Source organism: Culex quinquefasciatus, chromosome 1 (assembly GCF_015732765.1).
Source record: "Culex quinquefasciatus strain JHB chromosome 1, VPISU_Cqui_1.0_pri_paternal, whole genome shotgun sequence".
In the NCBI taxonomy this organism is placed as follows: domain Eukaryota; kingdom Metazoa; phylum Arthropoda; class Insecta; order Diptera; family Culicidae; genus Culex; species Culex quinquefasciatus.
The window spans coordinates 35,136,018-35,157,478 of NC_051861.1; the positions used below are offsets into that span (position 1 = coordinate 35,136,018).

The following is a 21,461-nucleotide window of genomic DNA, read 5'->3' on the forward strand; positions in this document are numbered from 1 at the left end:
CCAACCAACTCCTTTGCATACACACGCCAGAGCCATAAAATTCCTTCATGAAATGGTTACACTTGGTATGACTCAGAAGCGGACCGCAGAGATCTACAACTCTCCCTTAAGGGTAGGTCACACACACACACTCTGTGCGAAGTCGCGGTGTGGTGTTATTCCCCGAATTCGATGTCGTGCGTTATGACACCATCGCCGCGACGAAAACCGGAGTTATCAGCGCCACCGCGCGACCAATGATGATTCATTGCTTAATCTACCTCCCCTCCCGGACCCCACCTTGAGACCGGTTATTCATTATCCGCGGACGGTTTTTTTTTTGCTCCATCATATCTGCAGCTGATGAGCTTGAGGAGTTTGAGCTATGTGCGATAATGATTTGGTTCGTCAGGTTCGATTTCTTCTGCGGATGCTCCAAAATGCAACGACGATTTAATTAATGGAAAATAAGAAAAAAACTTGCACACTTGGGTACGATACTGGTGTGCGCGAATTGTGATGAATTTGAGGCAGGGGTGTTCAGAGTTATCTTATCGAAGATCTACGTGATAACAAAGGGCAGCACAAAATGGGCAACAGTTTATCGGTATTCTTGATTCATTTGGAGCATAACTACAAGCACCAAAATGGTTGGGTATGTGTCAGTCATACTACTGTCTTGTATATCCTGAACAATCCGAAAACATTTGTTTATCAAAATTCATAAAGTTCTATGGACAATCAAAAATAGAACGTCTCCAAGACTTCTTTAAAAGCGTATTCTAAAATCTTTCGTAAGAAATACTGAATCCTGCAGCCTCCGCGGAAGAAACATTGCAGTAGAGCACTTTCGTACTACTCTTACGGTAGTATGGCTGCCAATCCCCCGCTTGGTCCAAACCAAAATCCAGCATTTAACTGTCAGACCAAACTGACTGATATTGGTGCGGAATTCAAGGTCTTCGTCTCATTTTAATCCCTTAACTTTTCTGCAACTATAAAGTTCTGCAAGCTCTCAACAAAGCGAATGGTCAATATATACCTACAAGAATCTTGCCAGTAAGAGCTACAGAAAAGCCTACCTGCAGAACAGCAATGCTGGTATTAAACAGACATTAGATTATGACAAGCAAACAAACTAACACGCACATTTTCGTGTTTGAAAGTTTGCCAAACGCGCAAACAACACAAAACGTATGAGGGCGGACGTTTCCTCCAACCAAATGCAGGCAAACTGTCAAAAAGTGCGAGTTTGTTTGTTTGTCGTGTGTGTGTGTGTGTGTGCAACCAACCAAACGGGACCACGCGGTCGCTTCTTACAAATTGAGTTGTTTCCATGTATTTTTAGATCTACATTCTATACATGCAAATAACTCGCATAGGCATTTGGAAGGTGTTAGCTCTGCCGAGCTTCGGTGACCCATTTCTACGCTGGCTAGCCGAGCGCGAGGTACTTCAGCTTTGTCGACAAGCCCCGCCCTGAAGAACGTTTGGATCAATCGGATTCAAACGTTATTTAGAACTTCCGAACCCTTGTCAAATGGACAAGGACCCAGCGCGTATATAGTTGATGGTGGTAACAGTATTCCTAATTCCAGTCATAGCTCACCAAGTCGCGATGGCCTAGTGGTTAGCATTTTTGCTTACCAATCCAAAGGACGGGGGATCGAACCCCGACTCGAGCGACTTTGGTTTTTCGTTCATGTTCAGAGTTTCAAGATTTATATTTCCTATACTTTCTCGTTGGGAGCAGATGGGAATCGAACCCAGGATCATTCGCTTACAAAGCGAACACCGTAACCAGTCAGCCACGGCCGCTCCTTGCGAGTTTGTTTGTTTGTCGTAGCCTAATACCTGCTTAAGGGAACGCACTGCGGCCGACTCTGTGCCGTATTGTGGCCGTATTGCATTGTAAACAAATGTAATCAAACTTTCTTTAGAACATTCAAGGCGGACAAAATCGGCACAAGCTGATTTATTTTTGTGCAAATATTCGTTAAATTCGTGACGATTTTTGGTTATGCCCCGGGGGGATGGCAACACTCTATTCCGACCAAAGCAAACATTAGCACGGTTGTCAAATGAGAGCCCACAACAAAAGCACTAGCTGTCAAATGGTAGCCCATAACAAATCATTGTTTGGGTTTTTGATTTTAAAATTTCCCGCAATTCAAACGATAAATACCTGAAAAAAAAACACGTGAATTGTGTTGCTGATGGCAAGTTCTATCATATCCTTGGAGATTCCATCCCAATATTCGTGATTAAAAGCTCCATAATTCCGTCAGATGGCGCAAAGCATCGAAGAATGACGATTCAAATTTTCGCTCTTCGGTTATATATTATAACTGGGCATCGGCATACGAGAGAATAAAGAGCACGATTCGGTAGTAAAATGGTACTGTGTGCGGACGGAGAGGATAAATCCCGAAATTACCGAGAGTACTTTACTCATGGGTTCATCTTCAAAAAAAGTTCATCTATAAAAAAAAGTACCGGTACCGAGACTCGAACCCAAGACCTTCGGCATATTGGACCGTGCCTTTGCCGTATCGGCCACCATGGTTCAGTGACGGTCATTTGTCCATATAAGCCACTCAATAGGATGAACTGTTCCAATGAAGGAATGAACACGCGAGAGGACTTTACTCTCGCAAAATAGCACTTTCCTCACGTTTCTTTTCGTGAGGACTATCCCCTCGTTCTTTAACTTTGGGTGGAGGAATGCAAACATAAAATTAGAACAACTTTTGAGAAAAAACTCAAGTAGTACGAGTGTAAACTTTTTGCCCTCTATAAATTAACGCAATAAAAAAGATTTTGAAAAAAATAACTTTTGAAAAAAAAAATTGTTTAAGATGATAGAGCATCAAAAGTTAACAAAGTATCAGATCGAATTTTTGCTCAAAAGTTGTTTTGAACGCTGGAATTTAACAAAACAGAATTCGCATACATAACCTCAAAGGGCAAAAATTTCAATCGACATCCTTCGCTCTGTTCTGCTACTCAACACTAGATGTCGCATGCCGTTTAGCTTATGAATGCCAATTGGCTGAAAATTTGTATAGAAAATTTGCAGCAAAGCTAAAAGACACATGTCGCCACCTATGAACAAATAGCGTAAACCTATGATTTTTTGAAAAAATGTATTTTTTCCTTCATAATCAATATTTTTACAAATTTTATGCTAGATTCCGATGAGAAAAATTATTTCCAACAATTTGGTGTACAACTTTCCAATATTTGTTAGATTTTTCTATGAGAAAACTGATAATTTAGAAAAAGATAGTAATTTGGACTATTTGGCAAGAAAGTCTATAAAAAATCAATAAAAGTTGTTGAATATACGTTAACACATCTGTTATCAACTATATAACTGTTGATTCCATTCCGGGGAACTAATTTTTTCGTGTTACAAAACATGTTTTTAAAGAAAAAGTTCACAAATGTTTGCGCGCCCAAAAAATTATGTTTATTATTTTAAAGCAAAAAATTTTTCTCGTCTTTTGCAACCAGTTTCATTAAGATTGATACAGGGAATCATGAGAAACAAGCGATTTTGTTCTTCAATGCAGCAGAAAGGAATACGATTTTAGGCAAGTAACCTCATTTTGGCGCCACCTACATTTGAAACACAGTCGCGCTGCAAAACCTCAATCGAAAAAAGTGATTTTCCCAGGGGGGTGGTGTCAGAGTAAAGGGATACTCTACTCGCCCATCACCATAATCTTGCAATAGTATTAGTGAGTAGCCCCTGTCTGAAAACTAGCCCCCGCATTAGTGTTTGTGAGTAGCCCCTATCTGAAATCGCCTGTTGATGTATTAGTAGGTGAGGCCTACACTGAGGAAAAAGAATGTAAGATTTTCATAAGTCTACATCTTATGTGATGCCTGATTTGAGTATCCACTAGCCTCTCGCGATTTTCATAGACAATCTTATGACCGTCATTATAAATTCATATGGTTATAACTAAACTTTACTTATGTATTTGGTCCACTGTTGATAGACTATGGATTTCATAAGAAATTCTTATGGAATTCATCTGTAATTTTCAATGGTTTTCGCGTAAGATGCTAGTGTGAATTTTTTTTACATTTCAAGATGGCGAAAGGACGGATCGAGCAGACAATTTTGAACGCTCGCGACTCCAAATCGCCCCGTAATTCTTTCCGGTAAATACATCACAAAGCTGCCGCCGCTGCTATGAGTTTCTGATCGGACGAATAAATTTTCTTATTTACCGCGACCTCCAAGACTCAGGTAAGTTCTGTGGCGGGTGTTTCGTGGGTTTTGATTCGAAGTTGAATATTTTGTTTTGGTATTTTAGGTAACATCAATGGCTGTTGGTTCCGCCGGCGGCCTCCTCAGCATCCTCCAGAAGGATCCGGAGAATAGCATCGGTGAGGACAGTTCCGAGCAGCGGTCGAAGGGGTTTAAGTTTGAATGACGCGGTCATGTCGAAGGTGTTGGCCATCCGGCAGAACATGCCGAATCACCAGCAAGAGACGATTAAACCGGAGGCATCGGAAACCAACAGGACGACGAGCAGCGGAGGAACAGTGGGGCGACCACGAACAAGATCGGAGAAAACATCTCCTCGAAGCAAAAATGAAATGAAGTTCAAAAATAAAACACATTTAAAATTTAAATAAACTTTTGTTTTCATTCAATTAAAAATCAGAAAAAATGGTATAAAAAACACTGTATGTTAATATGATCTCCATGAGCATTGCCATATATTCTGTACACAATTCCATCTATGAATGTCATACGATAACTCAATGGAAATCTTAATTGACGGCTTTGTCAAATTTCTCCTCCCAGTCATAAGAAAATCTTATGAAATCCGAATAAAATCCTGATGTCGAAAGGTCATAAGACGTTCTTATGGATTTTGCCAGTACTTTTTTCTGAGTGTACTGTTTACATCTAGCAACGTCAAAACGGTCAAATTTTATTTAAAATGGAAAATTGTTTGCAGCAGCGTGGCGAAAAAAAATGTGTTCTTGCGTAATCATTGGGTGACGGAAGTGTCGCAGCTACCACCAAATGTCCGTCGTGGTCCGGAAAACGGTGGTTCGTTCAAGATGGAGCACTCTGAATGGTTTTTTGAAGCCGAAATGTAAAACCTCAACCTGCTCGACCTGCACCACTGGCTGAGGCTGATGACGGTTGTTTCGATCCAGATTCGCTGACGGATTGGCTTTGAGTACTTGAAATTGTCCTCTTTTTAGCCGAAATTCTTGTTATGTTGTCATTTGAACAAAAATCAGAGTGGATCGAAACACGCGGTTCGGTTTGTTGATACAATTTGAGGAATTTGACAGATGCGTTTTTTTTTGTTTTCTTCTTTATCTTCTCTTCAGCGTCAGAAGTTTTGGTTTCAAGAAAATGGCCGTCATCACAGGGGCCTGGATTTTCCTGTTTACCTTTTTTTGCTTTTTTTTTTTCTTTTGGTCGATCAAACAGTGCGCCCGTACACTGAGAATCGGCATTACGCATTTGCATGGGACTTTTGAGTTTAACCAGGATAACACACTTCGTGTTACCAAAGTAATATGTATAATACTGATTCTCAGTGTTTGTTATCTTAACTTCCAAGATGGCGGCCCAAAGAAGCCATTTTGCATCATTAGTTCGTTCATATAATATTCCATACAAATTTGGCAGCTGTCCATACAAAAAAGATACATAAAAATTCGAAAATCTGTATCTTTTGAAGGAATTTTTTGATCGATTTGGTGTCTTCGGCAAAGTTGTAGGTATGAATATGGACTACACTGAAAAAAATGATACTCGGTAATTTTTTGTGATTTTTTATTTCACTTTTTGTCACTAAAAAACTTGATGAGTTATGATTTTATGAATCAATATAAAATTAAAAAAATATTGAAATATTGGTCGCAAAAAATTTTCAATTTCATTTTTTGATTTAAATCGAATTTGCAATCAAATAGTGCCTAAGCTAAATTTGCACCGTTTTCAAGTTAAACCCATTTTTAGGTGACTTTTATGAAAATAGTCGCAGTTTTTCATTTTTCAAAATTAGTGCCCATGTTTGCCCGCTTTTGAAAAAAATATTTTTGAAAAGCTGAGAAAATTCTTTATATTTTGCTTTTTTGAACTTTGTTGAAACGACCCTTAGTTGCTGAGATATTGACATGCAAAGGTTAAAAACAGGAAAATTGATGTTTTCTAAGTCTGACCCAAACAACCCACCATTTTCTAACGTCGATATCTTACCAACTAATGGCCCGATTTACAATGTTAAAATATGAAACAATCGTGAAATTTCCCAATCTTTTCGAAAACAATATTAAAAAAAAATCAAAACTAACATTTCATAAGAGCGTTATAATGAATGTTTGAAGCATTTGAAGACTGACGAAATGAATTTCGGTTGATATTTTTATTAAACATAAATAAACATTATACATTAATTTGATGACGTTTTTTTAAAGTTTGTGCATCTCAAAAATGTTGGAACCAAGTCCGTTTTTGTTGGAAATATGACAATTTGCTACTGAATTATTTGCATTTTTAAACCTTTTCATTAAGGGGTTAAATACATGTAGAAAATCTTAAATTTTCATATTAAAGAAAATTTATTGAATTCACTAAAAAGATGATTTTCAATCACTCCTGAAAGTTTCATGAAGATATTACATGATAAAACTGTGTTAAGCTCAACATTTTTCCGTGAGCAAAGCGGACTGTTAAACTTTCTGAGCGTTTTTTCTCGAAACACCGCGTTGATTTACCGGTGCCGCGATATCTCGAGATGATATGGACCAAATTGGCTGAAATTCAGGGTGAAGACTCTCAAGACATATCCCGTGTGCTTGACGAAGTCCGATTTTGAAATTTTGCTTTTTAAAAAATACAAAAATCAAAAACTGACGATTTTTTACCAGAAAAACACAAAAATATTTTTATCTTTTTTATTTTTTAAATCGGCCTTCGTCATGCACACAGGACCGTTCTAACGCGTCTTCACAAAAAATTTGAGACGATTTGGTCAAGGCAGTGTTGAGATATCGTGGCACCCGTTTTTTTTAAACTGCTATCTTCAAATAGCTATATCTCGGAATTGATATTTGTCTTCAAATTTGTTTTGATAATAGGTGAAAATGTATACTTTAATGCCCTGAAAACAGGTTTTAATTAAAATTAAGTGTGTGCTGACACCAACATCTGACTTTTTTTGTCGATTTACATGTACGTAACCCCTTAAACAATTGTTGAAATTTTTGATCTATTTCAAAATCATAGATTTGTGTTTTTTGTTTGTTTTTGTTTTTAGAATTAAAGTGAATGTTCTGAAGATTTAGTATTTTTTTTAAGCACCGCAATCTTTTGGTTAGTACTTGATTTTTTTTAATAAAAATATTTTAAGCCAATATTTCCTATAAAAAAAAGGTGTAGGATAGTGGTCCTGAACCTCGCGGGCCATTTAGACAATTTTAGCAAAAAAAAAACAATAATAATAATTGTCGCGGTATTTTTACATCCGGAGTTTACTATTTTTTAAACCCAAACATGCTAATAATGATTCTAAACGCAGAGGAATGCATTTCCAATTGATTTCAGCTTATGACACTTGAATTCCTTATGAATTTTGAAAGTTGAAACTGCGTTATTAACTCAAAATTGACGAAATTACATATGGGACGTACTTGATTTGAGCGTCCGTATGGATGTACTGAGCTTCAGCTGTTTTTTCCCTATTTGGACCTACCTGATTGGCTGGCTCAACTTAGGTGGTAGGCCCAATATAGAGACATATAACTTAGTTTCGCACTGCAAATTAGGCAATATTCAGACAACAAACACAATTCAAGTACCTGAATGCAACGCTTCGCTTGAACAAGGAAAGGGAATTTGAATGACGGAATGTTTTGATGACTCCAATTTGTTAAGGTCAGGTTAAGGAGTTTCTTAGGTAAAGGATTTTGTTTTGGTCCACCCACTCAACTCGATCTCCCGATCGTCACAACAATCAACAACCCCTGCCTCTTTTTTTTTCATTACGGAAATTGAGAGATCTCACCTCCAGTTTTCTCCATCTTTTTTTTTTAGTCTGCAGTCACCGTCTGTGCTGCTGCTCGTGTCTCCGTCACTCCGTACTCTTTCTCCAGGTGATCGTCGGGGCTACGATGCGTTTTCCTTCTCTTCCTCACGTTCGTTCGTTTCCCCCCACGTTTTGCGTAGTAAACTTCACTGTTTCTTTCTTTCTGTGTTGTTTCTTCAGGCCGCTGCCGCCACCATCTCACGGAGGAATTCTCGTTTTCTTCTTTGTGTGTCACACTTTTGCTGGAACTGCCCTGGCCCTGCGAGGAGGAGCACCCGCGGAGAGTGAATTAATTCTTTCTTTTTTCTGTGTTTCGGGGGGATTCGCTCTCTCTCTCTCGATCGCTTCTTGTGTTTGTCGTGTGCCGAGTCGAGTCGGGTTGAGCCTTCACTTAATTTCTTCGTTTCTTCCAGGAGAATCACACCGGGGAACACTTGGCTCTTTGCTTACATTTTCGAATCTTAGCTTTTTTTTCTGCACTTATGCGGAGACCTGCCTGTTGTGTTCCAGCCCGGTTGTCACCTGTATCTGGTAGACCGGGTAGACCCTGAAACAGAGGTAGCAGAGGGAACAATCATTACATTACTCGCTTTGGTTGAACTCGTCGAAATTATGTAGATTTTTATGCAGTAACGTTACGCGATTGGGGGAAAACGGCACGCAGAATGGAAATCAGAAGAGAACAGGTCACTTCCTGGCGTAGTCGCACAAAGAGTCACCCATTATTTTGGTCCGGTGGCCGCAAACACGATCTCCACCAAACAAATTAAAAAAAGTCCGTTGTGTTGTGACACCTTTCTCTCTGCTGTGGTCGTCGATCTGCCGTTGACTGCCGAAAAAGCTAAACTTTCTGGCCACCGACCTCTCTCGTTCTCTCTCGCGCAAGTCTTGACGAGGTCTTTGGATCGGTGTGCCACGCCACGACCACAAGTCCCCCCTCAAGAAGTGAGTGTACTCTTTTACACCCGCAGACGACTCGATGATAGAAGAAGGTACCAACTTAAGACCAGACGACGTCGACGACGACGACTAACTTGAATCTAACACAGGCGGATAAGGTCGGTTCGTGTTGTGGTCGTGGATTATCGTCGATTGCGCGGTGATGACAAAGGCGCTATTGGCAGTCAACAGCAGCAACTGTACGGCAAACCGACATGGAACATAGCAAAGAGAGATATTGGGTCGTCGTCGTTGTTGTTGCTGCTGTTGCACTCTTGGTTGTTGTTGGTGGAGTTGGTACCGTAGGGGAGCGATAGTGGGTGGGTTTGTAAAGTTTTATTTTAAGCAATTTGAAATAAACCTGATGAATAATTAAATAAATTAAATCAATTCTTAAATTCTTAAACTCTTAAATTCTTAAATTCTTAAAATTTTAAATTTTTAAATTTTTAAATTTTTAAATTTTTAATTTTTAAATTTCTAAATTCTTAAATTCTTAAATTTTTAAATTCATCAATTCTTCAATTCTTAAATTCTTAAATTCTTAAATTTTGAAATTTTGAGATTCTGAAATTCTGAAATTCTTATAATCAAAAATTCTTAAATTCCTAAATTCTTAAATTCTTAAATTCTTAAATTCTTAAATTCTTAAATTCTTAAATTCTTAAATTCTTAAATTCTTAAATTCTTAAATTCTTAAATTCTTAAATTCTTAAATTCTTAAACTCTTAAATTCTTAAATTCTTAAATTCTTAAATTCTTAAATTCTTAAATTCTTAAATTCTTAATCTAATCTAATCTAATCTAATCTAACACAAACACAGCCAGTCCGATGAAAGCATGCTGGAAAGTCTTGTGATTAGATTACGCCCCAAGCACTTTTCTTGTCAATATTAATAATTGCAGTACATCCGAGAACACCCGAAAATGAATTGCAAAAATTAAAACGGCCTACTGCGTTGTGTTTACCGCAAAGAGGATTCTGTGAACGGATCACATTTCACAGAATCTACAGGGGAGGAAGGATGCGTGGACATACCGTACCAAACGCTCCGAAATAGTAGTGGTTGGGTGTGTAAGTGTAAATTTGACAAATAATTATATTTAAATGGGGTTCGTGAAAATGGAGAAATGGGGATTGGGAAAATGGAAGATGGAGAAGGGGTAGGAAGGGTATTTCATTGATTCAATAGTATATGATTTATATTGGTTTGGTAAGTATGTAAAAAAAAATCAGCAAAAAATTATGGAAAGATCTCACCAAAATCTGGATATTTTAAATAAGCAGCTTCAATCTTCATTTTCCTGCAACCGAAATTGGACACAGCCTGACGGCGTGGCGATCGTCACCTCCTCTAGGCTCTTGATAGTTTTCCGTCGACGAACCAAATCGAATAGAATCTGCTTCCATTTAGGGGCTGTTTAAGTGAAGGAAAAGGCTCTGCAGGATGCAAACAGCTTCTGGCTTTGCCGGAAGGGAATCTTCACCGTTCCGCCATACGAAAAAGTTCACGGAGAGCTTCACTTTTGTCTTCAGCCATATAAAAATTCTCTTGCAGAATAAAGTCATCCGAAGAAAAAATCCGAAAACGTCGTGGAATTTTGTAAAAAATGGCCAAAAGATGCGAGAAACAACTTGAAAAAAAAAACCGGAGAAAACGTCAAATTCACGACACCGAAAAAAATTTACGTCCAAACTCGTCCATGGCTACTTCGATCCTCTCTTAAATTCTTAAATTCTTAAATTCTTAAATTCTTAAATTCTTAAATTCTTAAATTCTTACATTCTTAAATTCTTAAATTCCTAAATTCTTAAATTTTTGAATTCTTAAATTCTTAAATTCTTAAATTCTTAAACTCTTAAATTCTTAAATTCTTAAATTCTTAAATTCTTAAATTCTTAAATTCTTAAATTCTTAAATTCTTAAATTCTTAAATTCTTAAATTCTTAAATTCTTAAATTCTTAAATTCTTAAATTCTTAAATTCTTAAATTCTTAAATTCTTAAATTCTTAAATTCTTAAATTCTTAAATTCTTAAATTCTTAAATTCTTAAATTCTTAAATTCTTAAATTCTTAAATTCTTAAATTCTTAAATTCTTAAATTCTTAAATTCTTAAATTCTTAAATTCTTAAATTCTTAAATTCTTAAATTCTTAAATTCTAAAATTCTAAAATTCTAAAATTCTAAAATTCTAAAATTCTAAAATTCTTAAATTCTTGGCATGTCATTTTATGGGAAATTTATTGTACTTTTCAAATCTGCAGTAACCCAGAAAGATATATTTTTTCATTTAGGATATTGTTTTTCATTTTAAAATTACGTGCTTTTTTCGTAACTTTGCAAGATTTTTTTTTAATTGTACCAATGCTCTCAGAGTTGCAAATTTTGATGTACAAATACAAGGGATTTGAACGCATTTTTAGCGAGTTATCAAATTTTACGAAAAAGCTGTTTTTACAAAAGCGATGACTTTGACCATTTCGACCAGTTTTTGAAGGTTGCAACTCCTGAAACCTAATCGTATGCAATCGAAAGTTCAGTAATTTTTGCTTAAGAATGATAATGATAACTGAAATGCGAGGATTTTTCATTAAAAAAATATAATGGCACTTTCAAAAGCATAGGATTGAGTTTCAAGAGTTAAAACTTCGAAAACCTGATCAATTTGTCATATTCTGATACACGAGTCAGGTGTTTATGCAAGAGCAACACTCTTAAAAAATTACTTATTTTCAAATTGAACTTTCGGCACACACAACAAATATAGCGCAAAATAACAATTTTTATAATTTATAAATTTGTTGAGCTATGACACAAAAAGGTCAAAACTCATTTGGGAGTGTGGACAATTTTTCGGAAAAATCATGATTTTTTAAAGACGTTGAAATAAGTCGTGCACCCAAATTTGTTTTTTTAAAGCGACATTTTTTACCTGTAAAAGTCAGAACCATGTCTCTGAAAATATGATTTTTTTCCGAAAAGATCACAAAATTTCCTATAATTTGCTTCCTAGACATTTAAGGCTGCTGACACACAGTCTCTGAAAGAGTAAGCAGAAAAATGAGGTTTTATCTGCACAGTTAAAAATTGCGTAAATTTGGAAGATTTAAAATTTAACCTATTTTATGATGTACAGTTATCCCACATATTCGGAACACCCACAAATTTGGAACACTTTTGTGGTAATTTGTCAATAGGATGCAAAATTCAACTTTTCTGTTGATCCTACTATTTTTAGGACCTTTATTTGGACATTCTCTTGCTATTTCACTAGATAAAGTAGTACTTTTTAGACAAAAACCTGCCTTTCAAGACTATGTTGTCCAGAGCAGCAAAACACTCCCTCCAAATTGCATGTTCCGTAATTGTGGGATGTTATTGTGCCTCCCACAATTGTAGAAAACCTGAATTTAACTTAAATTTTCACAAAAAAGTTATCAGACCATTCATAAAACATTACTAAGCATGAGTTTTATTGGTTTCAGAGTGTGAAGTCATTATTTTGTAAAAAATAAGTTCTCCTGGAGAGAAAAAAAAGTTTGTTTACATCGTAAGAAAAAAGTGTTCCGAATTTGTGGATTTCAAGGGTCAATGTTTTTCTTTAAAAACTTGATAAAAACGTAACTTAATCCACCCTAGGGTGGTTGGTGCCTTCCTCACATTTCAAGGGTGCTATCCAAAATAGACACAAAAGGGCGATGTTTTTCAGTGTTTTATCAATTTGACTCATTATTCATACCACTAGATTGGATAGTCTTCATATTGCAGGGCACTTAAATGCTTACACCTTATGATAGGGTAGCCAGATCCCCAATCCAATTCGTGCTTGTTGAAAAGGTCTTTTGATTACCTATCCAACGATATGTCGAATGAGAGATCCGGACAACGTTTTCATCAACATATCTGAGATCCGGCCTCCAAAAAGTGCACGAATAACACTTAAGTGCTTATAACTTTTGATAGGGTGGTCAGATCTTCAATGTTTTGGACGCGTTGGAAAGGTCTTTTGATTACCTATTCAACGATAGGACGCATGAGAGATCCGGACAACGTTTTCATCAAAATATCTGAGATCCGGCCTCCGAAAAGTGCATAAATGACACTTAAGTGCTTATAACTTTTGATAGGGCTGTCAGATCTTCAATGTCTTGGACGCGTTGGAAAGGTCTTTTGATTATCTATCCAACGATATGTCGCATTAGAGATCTGGACAACGGTTTCATCAACATATCTGAGATCCGGCCTCCAAAAAGTGCATAAATAACACTTAAGTGCTTATAACTTTTGATAGGGTTGTCAAATCTTCAATGTCTTGGACGCGTTGGAAAGGTCTTTCAAATATCTTTCTGAAAATGTATAACATGACAGGTTTTCTTACAAAAACCACCCTTTTTACAATCTTTCGAACTTTAGTCAAAATTGTTTTTTTATCATAACTTTTGAAGTACTTAACTAAACTGCATAATTTTTAATAGCGACTTATGGGACCCCAAGACGGATCGAATGAGGCCAAAACGGACAAAATCGGTTCAGCCAGTCTCGAGATAATCGAGTGACAATTTTTTGATCAACATCCCACCACACACACAGACATTTGCTCAGAATTTGATTCTGAGTCGATAGGTATACATGAAGGTGGGTCTAGGAGGTCTAGTTGAGAAGTTCATTTTTCGAGTGATTTTATAGCCTTTCCTCAGTAAGGTGAGGAAGGCAAAAACGTAAAAATATACAGCCGGTCTATATATCAATCGAAAGATCGCAAGAAAAGCTTTCACATGAAGATAAAAGCAAATCATTATGTTCAAATATCGATTTTCCATGATTTGTTGAACATTGACCGATCTGTAAATTGTTCCGAATATGAGGGATGACTGTAATATTATCGCAATTTAGACTAAAAAAGTGGCAAAACACAAAAAAGTGGTAAATTTAAACTTTTTCAGGGGCAGGGAAAATAAACCCATTTTAAGCCTAATAAGCGGTCGTGTTTGAATGATGCTGGATAATCTGGAGTGTTCCTTGAAATTTACTAAAACCAAGTACACCAACGAGTAGAGCAACTTTTTGGGAACATTTCTGGTTATTTTCACTTTTACTAAAAGTTGTTCTATTCCTTTTACAAGCATTTAAAAAAAATATTCGCAAAATGAATTCTAATCAGCCGAGTGCATTGGGCCATACCCATTTTCCTATTTTCAGCTTAGTTCTTTTATCATCCAGCGCTCTGCTTAGTGCTGCCAAAATTGATGAAATTTTAAGCGAACACTCACGAAAAGTAGCATTTATAGAGAAAATTTCCTGGCACCTTTGTTCTTTATTTGCCTTCGCTTCTCGCTTGGTTTTCTTCTCATTTATTAAGCGTTTGAGTGTTTCTCGCGTGTGTCACTGTGTGTGTCAACAAAATGATGAGAAATGGTCTCGCTAAATAGAAATTATAATTCTTGCAGTGCATTAAATTTGATCTTTTTGGCCAGTAAGTGGCATACATTTGCGTGCTTACGCGAGGCGGTGCTGTTGCTGGCAAGTTTATAGCCTAAATAGTTTTTTTGGAGCTTAAATCGAGCATCAAACTCTTCATATGACAAAGATAGGTGTTTGATTGGAAAGGGTATAATTTCCCTAGTTACACTTTTTTTTCTGACATAGAAGATGTACTCATGCCCCGATGTAAAAGGCCATTTTAACAATTAAGTTTAGTTTAGCACTACTGCAAAAGTTATGGTTAAAAACGAATTAAGATTTAAGATCTGGCAAAGTAAATTCTGCTGCTGCAACCTTATAAATTCGATAGCTCAAGGGCTAGGTATCAATTCTGTAGTAACATTTGAAGGGAGCAGTACGACATTGCTCTTACGGCCTTTCTTCCTATTTAAACACATGGTATTAAATACACTTAAATTGAATTCCAATAAGGAATGGGGTTTTGATGACATTCGGAACTATTGCAACAGCTACATTAAATTTGAGCTTGATTTTTTCTTATCTTTATTTTTTCTTAGAGTGACTTGAATTCGATTTTGTACTTTTTAAGTGTATACTTTAAATGTAGTAACCCGCATAATAAATTTTGTAACTATTGCTGGGTTTTCTAACAATTTCTGACCGAGAAAAGGCTTATCTGTTCATAGCAAAAAAAAAAAAATCAAATATCCGTTTGCTCGCACAAACGATTTGCTCTTGGTGACACACCACCACCGCCAAGAAGCAACTCTCTTATCATGTGGCTTGGTATACATTTGATAACAGCTAAAGATACAAAACACATAGTGAGCCCCGTTACCCAGCTCAGCTGCTACGTGCAAAAGTCTTCTCCGGATTGGATTTGTGCTCCACCAAGTTTAGCCTTCGTGGGGTGTGACTTTTAGCTGTGAATCATGTTTTTAAATGATAATTTTTGATTTTTTATTTCGATTTTAAGTAAGAAATTTACAAACATACAATATTTTAATTTGCAATAAAAAAAAACAAAAACAAAAATCTTGACAAAAATAAATCTGCAGAATAACCACTTTGCTACCGGTAACAGCACCCCGTACGGTACAACTCCATTGAGAAAATGAATTGCTCCGACCCAGTAGGCCTTTGTAGCAACACCAAAACGACAACGACCTCCTGAAATCCGTCCACCTCTTCCCGATACTAACCACTCTCTCTCTGTCGTACTCCGTGCCGTCGATGAACCCGCAAGATCCGTAATCCGTGTGTGTGTGCGAGGACAACCCAGCAAAAAAATAAAATGTTTACTTTGTTCACGCCATTAATCCGGGAGGAACCACTTTTTCTTCCCTTGACGGGGACGCACTTTCACCGCCGTATACTCGGAACGGGAGTCGAATTTCACCGCCGCCCCGGAACACAATTACCGACGACGCAAGCGCTCGCGGCGTGAGGACACTTTCGCGGACCGGATGCCGCACACTTTGCGGGACACAGCAGGCCTCACCCCGAAACGACGAAAGCGAATTGATGATGATGATATCACTAGAAATCCTGACGGGTGCCACCGAGCAAGGCGGATGACGAACGAACTCTCTGCGCTGGCTGGAAAGAGGATTTTCTTTTTCTTCCCCGTTTTGCTTGCTTGCTTGGGCTGGCGATGACACCCGCAGTCACGCCAACAGTGGCGTAGTTTTGACAGTTCCACGCGTGCGGTGGGGGCCCTCTGAGAGGGTGGGTTGGGTATAAGCAGGCCGAGGGGTACAGTTTGGGAGTGATTTTTGTTATGTATTAAAATTTCGAGTAATTTTTACTCATTTTGGTGCGATATGCAAACAGACACGAGTTTGACGTATCCAAACGAGCATTTGCCTTTACGTCCAAAAACTTATTAGTGTTGCCAAGCTCAAAACATATACTGCCAGATCAATTTAGCAAACTTAGACCAGTCTCCCGAGCGTGCCAATGACCAGTGCTGTTAAACGTTTATTAACATTAACGCGTCCGTTAATCGTTAAAGTTACCGTGCACACGTTGATCATCGCGTTAACCAGGCCTGCCCAACGTCCGGCCCGCGGGCCGGATCCGGCCCGTGGAGCCATTTCATCCGGCCCGCGAAGGCTTTTCAAAATAGTTCTTTGACTGGCCCTTGATGCTGTTCATGAAAAATTGGATAAATAAGTTGAGTATCGAAATTTAGAATATAGGCTTGAGATCAAATCTTTAATTAGGAACATTAAGTTTTTTTTTTGCTTTAGCAATTACATATTTCGAAGTCAACGTATTATTTTGATTATGCTTCAGTATTTATATTATTAAAATGTTTTTGTTTCATTTTCAAAAAAAAAAAAACATTATGTTTTGATGTAAATCTTATTATTGAATGTGAAATATATGAAAAACTTGTATTATTGTCTATTAATGTTGAAAAAGACACTAAATATTAAATTTAATCAGTTTTACTTTGTTCTTCCAATTGACTTTTTTCTATTTTGAGCAACTTGATTGAAATTGATTTTCAAATAAAAAAGTGAGTAGCCTTAAAATTATGTATTTTTCTGAACAAAGTTTAATTTAAAAAAACTTAAAAAAGGAAATTAATCATACTTAAAATAAAGATTGCTGCAAATATTTTCAAAGCAATTTTAATAAGTAAAGAAATTTGGGAGCAAAAATATATTTTTTTTTATAAATTTCTAAATACTTATTCTTCGTATTTAGAAATTTATAAAAATTGAATTGAAAACTATTCAAAGTATACCTTTTTTACAATGTTCAAGTTTGGTGTGTTTTGAAATAATTTTCGAATATTTTATAAAATATATGAGTGGAGGTGCATAACAACGCCAAAAGTGTTTTTTTTTGTAAAATAGATTTGAGTTCAAATTTCGATCAAATCAATTTATCAAGAAATTAATTCGTCAGAAATTTGAAAAAAAAACATTAAAATTTGAATGTTTTTAAAAACTTATAATATATCAGATTATTTTATTGCAGTTGACAAAAATAATTACAATATAATTTTAAGTAATACAAAAAAAATCAGATAAACACATTTTTGTAAGTAATCTTTGTATTTCTTTTTTTAAAGCTAAACATTTAAAATATATTTCCAACACTAGTTATAAATAAATAAAAAAAAAAAATACTTTGTTTACTAAAAAGGACCTAAAAAATTAATTTTACGAGAAAAAAAAGTTAACAAACATTACTTCCGGCCCGCCACTGCTTTAGAAAAATCAGATCCGGCCCGCAGGGTTAAAAGGTTGGGCACCCCTGCGTTAAACCTAGAGGACCTAGAGACCCTAAATAGGGAGACTGGTCTAAGTTTGCTAAATCGATCTGGCAACGTATGTTTTGAGCTTGGCAACACTGATAGGTTTTGCTGGGCGTAAAGGCAAATACGCGTTTGGATACGTCAAACTCGTGTCTGTTTGGGTACGTCAAAATCACTTAGACCAGTCTCCCTATTAAGGATCTCTAAGAGGACCTGGAGCTTATTAGAGAACGGCCATCTCAAACCAAAAGTATCAATCGAAGCACGAGAACTGTCAAACGGAGGTACCAATCGAGCAAAATCCTTTGTGTTTTGCTTTTGGTTTGAGATGACCGTTCTCTAATAAGCTCCAGGCTCTCTAGTTAATCTTATTGAAGCCCCGGGTTTGGGGGCCTGTATCTCCCAAACGCTTACATCCAGAAGGTTTTTTTCAATTGGGTACTAAAGCCCTATGTCAATTTTTATGTACAACGGTAAAAAACACGCTTAAAAAACATTTCTGATCACTTTTTTTCATTTTAATGCATTTTTTTTTGACAAGACAACATTTTTTCGATGGATCAACTATGGTCTCCTTGGAACGAGCTGTCAAGTAGGAGCTTTTCTGTCAAGAAGGACCGCGAGGTAAATTTTTCAAAATTGATTTAAAAATCCATTTTAAACTTTTTGTGGTCGTACAAAGGATCATTGTACTCAGAAAAATAAACTTTATCGCTGTAAACAATAATATCAGCAATCTAAGCTTCATTTTAGGACCCAATTGAATATCATTTGAATTCCGGCAACCCGGAACATCCGCCGAGAATGTTTTTTAAGCTTTTGTCATTCAATCGATTTTTGAGCCAATGTTAATAATCGTGATTTGTCATTTGAGGGCATCTGTTGTCACTCCGGAACTGATTCCATGGTGCCACGCAAATAGATCCGATGATTGTGATGTTCAAAAGTCGACATGTTGCTTATCAAACTTCGTGATATGTATGAAAAGCATTGATATATTATCATGCCTTTGTCCTTTGACCCAATCGGACTACCCCGAAACCGGTAACCGGTGGCACCGGAGGAAGTGTACTGACTATAGAAATAGAAAATAGACAATATCACACTTCATGAAATTGAAAATTATAACCAACGAAGGCCAAACTGACGTCATCGGGGTTAATCCTTCCGGAATCAACGCCTTATGAAGAATTTCATATAAACAAATATTTATAAGCTGTACACTGGTATTTATTGGTTGGCTGGTTTACAATTATCGACAGAACCTCGAGAATTATGCTCTTTCTGTTATCAAATATGTTTGATCCCTGACAATCCGGCCAAACATACATGCATTTCCATGCATACAAAGTTCGAACTTATTGTCGCTCTGGCACTAAACCGAATCGAGCGATTTGAACTTGATAAACTTGAGATGGATCTAGAGATGGATTCATTGTTTATACTTCGAAATTGGCCCATTTAAATTTATTTGATTGGTTTTGAGTGCTTTTTTGTTCGTATACGTTCGAATTAGCAAGGATTCATATCAGCGGGCAGCGAAATTCGAATTAACGAGTCCGCTCTGTATATGGAGTTAAACCCCGTAAAAAAATCGACAATTCGCATAACTTAGTCGGGTCCAGTCGGGTGGTTTCTACCGACTCGTTGGCCAACGAATCGGCCGACCGGATAACAGACTTCTGTGTAATCTTTACATAAGCGTCTGATGGAAAATCGGTTGACGAAGTCGGCCGACGAAATTTGACGGAATCGGTTATAAAAACCTGGGTGACGAATAGAGCGAATGCGTAACGTGATTTTCGAATGATCCCACTTTGTTTACTTCTACAAAGTAGGAAGCTGTTCAAGCACAAGCATGACTTTTTTCTCACTGATAAATGAGCTGTTTATAATCATCATGATTTTGGCTAGTGTTTGATATTTTTTGCTGGGAAATTGTGTGTGATGAAGGTTTTCAAACGGAATCAAATCAAAATTAAGACAGCTTCTGGATGGATACAACCGCATCGACTCCATAAACAATTTCAATTCATAATTATAACAAATTACGATCTTTCCTTCAACTTTTTAAAGATTTCTTGACTTCAACGTCTGGTCCTCAAAAGCCAAACAAAAGTCATTCTTGGAAAAAAAGATTTTTGCCTTTCTTACAAAAGAAAGGTTTAAGGACAAGGGGTTGGAAACTCTTAGAGCTATAATTATTATGTCAACCAGTATATCAAAATATATGTCAGTATACTTATTATTTCCTTTACATATCGCCAGTATACTTACCAATATACTGAGAGTATCTTAATATACTAACAGTTTATTGCTTTTCGGTTAGTATACTAACAAGTATACTGGAATATCGTTAATATACTCAGTATTTAAAAAAAAAAATTAGAGTTTCCAGCCCCTTGTTTAAGGATTGCTTTTTGAAAAACGCTTTTTTTCAGAAATCTTAAAAAATTCGTGCACGGCGAGGATTCGTCCAAGGAAAAAATCCTATTACTAAATTGAAGGTTTAGATGCGCTCTTTCGATTGATTTTTGGCCCGAAACCCGGAACTCAAAGTGTGATTTTGAGAGCTCTTTTTCTGAAATACATGAGCGATGTCTGTATCCGCTCTTAAAAATTTGTGTCTTCCATCACTGGAAAACCCTTGGGAAAACCGCTCGTAAAACCCACAATTTTTATAAGTCAGATCTGTAGTCGTGGGGTCGGAGACGAACATTTTATTTTTCTATTCACAATTTTCGACCAGTAAATGTGGTCAAAGCCATTTTTAGAGGTATTTCTTGGACTATTTTACAGATAACACTATCAAATTTAAAGAATTCAGTTTCAAACAAAAAGCCATTCGAAAACATGCGAAAACTGTTTGGGCCCAAAATTTGAAGCTTTTCCAACATGTATTTCCAGAGATATAACGATTTTAGTGTTTTTCGTCTTATTTTTACCCTATTTTTTCCTATTAAATTTTTGGATTTATACAAAATCATATACTGAACATTAAATTCGAAGTCCCGGCTCGTTCTCGCTCGAAAGCTCGACAAGTCGTCAAGTCGAAGCTTCAACGTCAGCGTGTTTACGATTGCGCGTTTTACGCTGCGCGTGAAAGTGTTCTTTCTGGCTTCTCATAATTGAACTCATAATTGAGTACTCTGTGGTACTTTTGAAGTTAAAAAAAAATGGCATTTGAGATTTAGCCTAAAAAGATTCAAAGCTTTAGGTAAAATTCTCACTGGATGGAATCATTATGTTTTTGAAAAATTAATTGCACAAATATATTTCTCGGAGTTTCATCATTTTGTAAGAAAGGCTCTATTTCACCTCTGGTGATATTAAATCGGGTTTTTTAATGATCGATAACAATAATCTCTACTTTTGGCGAACAGTAAATTGGTTCCACTTTGACAGTTCAAAATTAAGGCCGTTTTGCGAACCACTATTCAGCACCCAGATAAAAACAACCGATTTTTACCGATATAGTCTGTGAAAATAGATAATCTGACCCAACCCAATTTAATCGGTTTATTCGTAGGGATACTAACTTGGAGACTAATAATCTTACTCCTGACGCATACCGACCGGTTGGTTGTTTTTGATTACCCGATTTCGTAGGGTGTTTCGTCTGGTCGAGAACTGTAATTTTTTTACGATGAAGTCCGCCCTATTATTTTACCCTTTTTGATCACCATTTCTTCCAGCGTGTAAACTTGTTACCGCCACCCCACCACAAGTTTGACAGCTCTCCCTTCTACGCCCC

General features: G+C 36.6%; 1 protein-coding gene across 1 annotated transcript in view; it reads right to left on the reverse strand.

Annotated features, from left to right (window-relative positions):
• Nucleotides 1-16,099, reverse strand: part of LOC6039168 (SH3 domain-containing kinase-binding protein 1) — a 48,780-nt gene extending 32,681 nt beyond the window's left edge. The window contains 2 exon segments of the mRNA XM_038251469.1: nucleotides 8,031-8,598; nucleotides 15,639-16,099. Coding sequence (XP_038107397.1) covers nucleotides 8,031-8,046 — 16 coding nt within the window. The 5' untranslated portion in view covers nucleotides 8,047-8,598; nucleotides 15,639-16,099.
• Between the last annotated feature and the right edge of the window lie 5,362 nt (nucleotides 16,100-21,461).